The sequence below is a fragment of the Nicotiana tomentosiformis genome, chromosome 2, assembly GCF_000390325.3.
Source record: "Nicotiana tomentosiformis chromosome 2, ASM39032v3, whole genome shotgun sequence".
Classification (NCBI taxonomy): Eukaryota; Viridiplantae; Streptophyta; class Magnoliopsida; order Solanales; family Solanaceae; genus Nicotiana; species Nicotiana tomentosiformis.
Window position 1 is genome coordinate 73,214,883 of NC_090813.1, and position 5,554 is coordinate 73,220,436.

Below are 5,554 nucleotides of genomic sequence, written 5' to 3' on the forward strand. Positions count from 1 at the left end.
AAGCAGTTTTGGAGAAGTAGAAAAAAATAGTTTCTCTCCAAAAGCACCTTTTTGAAAAGCATTTTTTAAAAAAAATACACTTAGAAATAGTTTTTAAAAGTTTGGCCAAATACTAATTGTTATTCAGAAGTGCTTTTCAAATTAATTAATCAAACACAAATTATTTCTTACCAAATGTACTTTTGAGAAAAATATTTCTCAAAATAAACTGATTTTTGTCGCTTGGCCAAACAGACTATTAGGCTCATTGGAGAGGAGATTATTTTCACTCATTGGAAATATAACAAATACTTCTAGGCTCCTTGTTCCAAGCACAACTTTGAAAAAAAGAAGTTAATTCTTTCTTGATATCTAAAAAAATCAAATATTATGGAAAAAAAAAGACGGAAAAATCAATTAAAGTGGATCGTAGGAAGTAGACCGTAAGAAAAAAGGCAATATTGTGACGGAGAATTGGTCCAAAAATATTCACATATTCGATCATTGCAAAAAAAATGTGACCAGAGTCATAAAAGTGACATAAATTCATCACAAATTGACGAATTTTGTCATAAAATCATCACAAATCCTTCATAATTAATATTCTTTCACAAATCTACGTCTTTTGGTAGTAAAGTTATTGAGAGGGCTTGTTATAATTTTGTATTTTTGGTTCAATTTTTCGTTTCTTTTCTTAATATTTCAATCAAATAAACTTCAGAATATGCTATTGCCTAGCGTCTATAAATTCATTCCCTTTTAACTTCCTTCAACGCAGGTGATTAATTCAGTTAACAACTATGGCTGTTATTATTTCAGTGAAGATCCTACTTATACAACTTTTCGTTCTAGTACTTGGCTCATTCTCAAAGATCAGCCATGGGGAGCTGTCGCTGGAATTCCCATTGCCTTTCGAATTGCCACCAGCGGAGATCCCATTGCCGGAGATCCCATTGCCTTTCGATGGGCCTACATTCGTGCTACCGCCACCATCACCACCACCACCTCCACCGTCACCATTGCCATCACCACCTCCGCCATCTCCATCACCACCTCCTCCTTCGACATTAATACCACTTATTCCTCCTTTTACCGGCGGTTTTTTGCCTCCTTTGCCCGGCTCTAAGCTTCCTGGCCTTTTGCCTCTGATTCCCAACTTACCTGATTTGCCTCCCATAGGTGGTGGTCCACCTGTTAACCGGCCAAAGCCGTCGTCACCATCACCCCCAGTTAAGCCGCCACCACCACCACCTTCACCATGTAAGCCATCACCACCTGATCAGTCTACAAAGCAACCACCACCACCTCCGCCACCAAAACAACCACCACCTCCACCACCAGTTAAGGCATCATCTCCATCTCCAGCAAAGCAACCACCACCTCCTCCACCGCCAGTTAAGTCACCATCTCCATCTCCAGCAAAGCAATCACCACCACCTCCTCGGGCACCATCTCCATCACCAGCTACTCAGCCACCTATAAAGCAACCGCCACCACCAAGTGCTAAGAAATCTCCTCCGCCACCAGTTGCTTATCCACCAGTTATGGCACCATCTCCATCACCGGCTGCTGAGCCACCTATTATAGCACCATTTCCATCACCAACAGCGAATCTACCCCTTATTCCCCGTCGACCAGCACCACCAGTAGTTAAGCCGCTTCCACCTTTGGGGAAGCCCCCTATCGTCAATGGCCTTGTTTATTGTAAATCCTGCAACAGCTATGGGTTCCCCACTCTGCTCAACACCTCCCTACTCCCAGGTTAGTGTATTTCAAAACCTTTTCAGTACTTATATATTTTCAATACTTATATATTTTTAATTACTAACACAGAAAGAATGACTTAAATTATACTCCTATATACTGTTATAACTTTACTCCTTTATTATACAAAAAATGGGTCTAGAATTAAATTTGACGGGGTTTATCTAAATTTTTATTGCTGAACTCGTTAAGCTTTTAAAATCATGGATTAACGTTTACTAATTAATGCACTTATTTTATTTGAAAATTTACTAACTTATGGCATATATTGCTACCTCTATTGTCCCTATTTATGTGGCATGGTTAGAATTTAAGAGAAACATTTTAATTTTGACGATAATTTGGACCTAAAAATAAAAAATTTAAAAAGCAGAGAAAAAGAATGAGGTGGGGGATGGGGGTAGTTGGGCGGGAGTGAATGTGTTGGGTGATAAGGAAGAAAAAGAAAGAAAAAAAGCAAAGAAAAAAATTATGGGACGGATTAAATAAATGGGACGGGTCAAATATGAGGCGGATATTTTGACATGGTATAATAACATGCCCATATAATTGACAGAAAATAGTCCTAGTTATAGATATTGGCATCAAATAGCCAATAAATGTACATCGCAACTTTTTTTTTCTTCTTTGTCTATATCAACATGTATGTTAAAATTTTATTTTTATTCTTTGTATATAAATAATATTATTCTTTGTATATCGATAATATAAAATTATATATATAGTTATTGATGCCTTTATATCAATGTATATCACAATAAAAATAATGTATTATTTGTATATCACAGTGTATAGCACATCAGACATGTGTATCCCAAAATAGATATCATAAGTTTATTTTTCTTCTTTGTGTATATCAAAAAATAATTTTCTTTGTATACCAAAATATTATTTACTCCCGCAATTATATTTATTATTTTTATATTTTAGAACTTGCTTAAACATGCTATATCAAAAAAAAAAATTCCTTTTTTGATCAATAATTAATAATTATATTATTTGTATATCACAGTGTATAACATAATAATAATGTGTATATCAAAATAATTTATTAAAATTTTATTTTACTTCTTTGAATAATACATTTCAGATTGAAAACTCAAGTTCAAGACGACTCCACATGCGTATCCCCTATTATAACCCGTGTATATCTCTATGTACATCAGTGATATCTCATGTATATTATGTGTGTCTGTGTATATCCATGAAAATTTGTGTTATATATACGATATACAATGTGATATACACGGGCGTCCATAAAACAATTGTGTTGTATACACGATATACAAAGTGATATAGACAGACGTCCTTAAAAACTTGTGTGTGATGTACACTGATGTACACGATATACAACGTGATATACACATGTCGCAGTTGGATTTTTAGGTCTGATGTTTTACCTGAAACCAGTCTAAATCATTTCTAATCTTGCTCAAATTTTGTATATAGCCTTGTTTTGGCATTTTCAACTAATTTCAATCACACCTACTCATTCAATCCAAACAAAAAAAGGAAGAGAGAATAAAAACGAAGTTGAAATATATTTTTTCTCTCTTAGTTTTTGCTAATCTTGCTCAAATTTTGTATATAGCCTCGTTTAGGTATTTTCAACTAATTTCAATCACACCCACTCATTCAATCCAACCAAAAAAAGAAGAGAGAAGAAAAACAAAGTTGAAATATATATTTTTTCTCTTAGTTCTTGCTTCTGATTTTCTCTGATGTGAGATCAACCTTACTTTTTCATCCCACTGATGTTTTTTGCATAATTTGCAAGAATTTTTGCTAAACTATGAGAGAAAAGAGAAGAGAAAGAAGAAGAAATACAAGGAGAGAAAAGGGGTGGGAAGCCAAAATAAGCGTGTAGTTTTTTTGAGAGAGAATATAAAAGAGAGTAGTTTTTTTAAGATTTGGCTATATAATGCCAATTGTTTGGGGTTTATCTTTGCCAAACCTAATATAAGACTAAAAAATTGTCAATTCCTGTTATGTGTTGTTATAGGATGCCAATTTTTTCTATATTATACCCATATATATGAAGTAAAAACAGAAGCCACATGGCCCAATAAAATATTGTCGACTCATTAAAAGTGGAGCCCATATTCGCTGCCGTTAAATCGAGGGGTTAGCAATAGAAATAACTATGGGTGTATTTTTGGAACAAGAGGTGGACGGACGGTAATTCTAAATCATTTACCAAATGATAGAATAATTTTGACCTTTTACGAATAAACTTTACATATTTGAAAATTACGTTAAAAATACTATAAATAATAATAATTAATAATTTAAAATATTTAACGACGTTCGATAAATATAAAAAAAAAAATCTTTTTTGATAGTACTCCCTTCATTTCAATTTATGTGAACATGTTTGATTGAGCACAAAGTTTAAGAAAAAATAAAAACTTTTGAAATTTGTGGTCCTAAAAAAGTCAAAAAGGGTCCACAGTATTTGTGTGGTTATAAAAAATTCTCATTAGGGATAGAATATGAAGTTTAAGCTAAATTGTTTTCAAATTTAGAAATGAGTCATTCTTTTTGGAATAGACAAAAAAAAAGTTCACATAAACTAGGGGGAGTATATTGATAAGGGAGCATAATGCTATGTTTCGCGACAAAGTTGCTACGCTCCTTAACCCATTGATTGAATGTCACATTCGTCACAATCAGCATAGTTTTAGCTTGTAAATTTTTACCCGTTTACTAATTACTATCACTTATCATAAAAATTTATATTCCCTCCGTTTCTATTTATGTAAATTTAATTGACTGGACACGGAATTTAAGAAAAAATAAAAAACTTAAATTCTTGGTGCAAAATAAGGCGCATATATTTTATGTGGTTTTAAATCATTTCATAATGATAAATTATTTTCAAATATGAAAATGAGTAATTCTTTTTGGCACGAAGTAAAAAGGAAATAAGTTATTATCCGAGTGCATAAAACTTAAATAAACATTAAATAATATATATCATTGCCTTCCATCTTATATCAATTTTTCTCTTATAGAATTCAATGGTTGCTATTGCAGGAGCTGTTGTGAAACTAGTTTGCTACAACGGAAAGAAAACAATGGTTCAATCGGCGACGACAGACAACAAAGGTGAGTTTCGGATCATTCCCAAATCATTAACCAGAGCAGATGTTGGCAAGTGCAAGTTATATTTAGTGAAATCACCAAATCCAAATTGCAATGTCCCAACAAATTTCAATGGTGGAAAATCTGGTGGTTTATTGAAGCCTCTCCTACCACCTAAACAACCGATTACCCCTGCCGCTGTCCCTCTATCTGATTTATATGGTGTTGGACCTTTTATATTTGAAGCCTCCAGCAAAATGCCATGCGATAAGAATTGAGCTCCTCATTACTAGAGCGATAATGTATAAGAGCATGAGTTTGTGACGGAAATTATTTTTTTCTTTTTTGTTCTATAGTTTATACAAGGAGACAGAAAACTTTGTACCACTATACAGAAATCAAATGAGTCGCAAAAGTCAAAATCGAATTTATGAAAACTGAAAGTATTGACTGCTGACTTGAAATGCATCAATTATTTTGGGTATTTGAATCTCAAAATTTTGTTTTTCTAATAGTGTACTGCCTATTTTTTATTTTATATGACGTTTTTTTTTTCTTTTAATCTATTTGATTTTTTTTTTTTGAGTTTTACTATATTTGAAATTATTTAACATGCTCTTATAATCATAGAAATGTCAAAATATATTTAAATCATAAGTTCTAAGATACTTTTGGTATGTACAAAATTTCTTATTTTTAATTTTATGTGCTATCAGAAACCACCATA

At 32.8% G+C, this 5,554-nt stretch overlaps 1 protein-coding gene across 1 annotated transcript; it reads left to right on the forward strand.

The window, feature by feature from the left end:
• Window positions 1-733: 733 nt before the first annotated feature.
• Window positions 734-5,284, forward strand: LOC104109755 (pistil-specific extensin-like protein). The gene is made up of 2 exons (XM_009619111.4): window positions 734-1,740; window positions 4,780-5,284. The coding sequence occupies exons 1-2, from the start codon at window positions 780-782 to the stop codon at window positions 5,103-5,105; spliced, it is 1,287 nt and encodes a 428-aa protein (XP_009617406.1). The 5' UTR covers window positions 734-779; the 3' UTR covers window positions 5,106-5,284.
• Window positions 5,285-5,554: the final 270 nt, after the last annotated feature.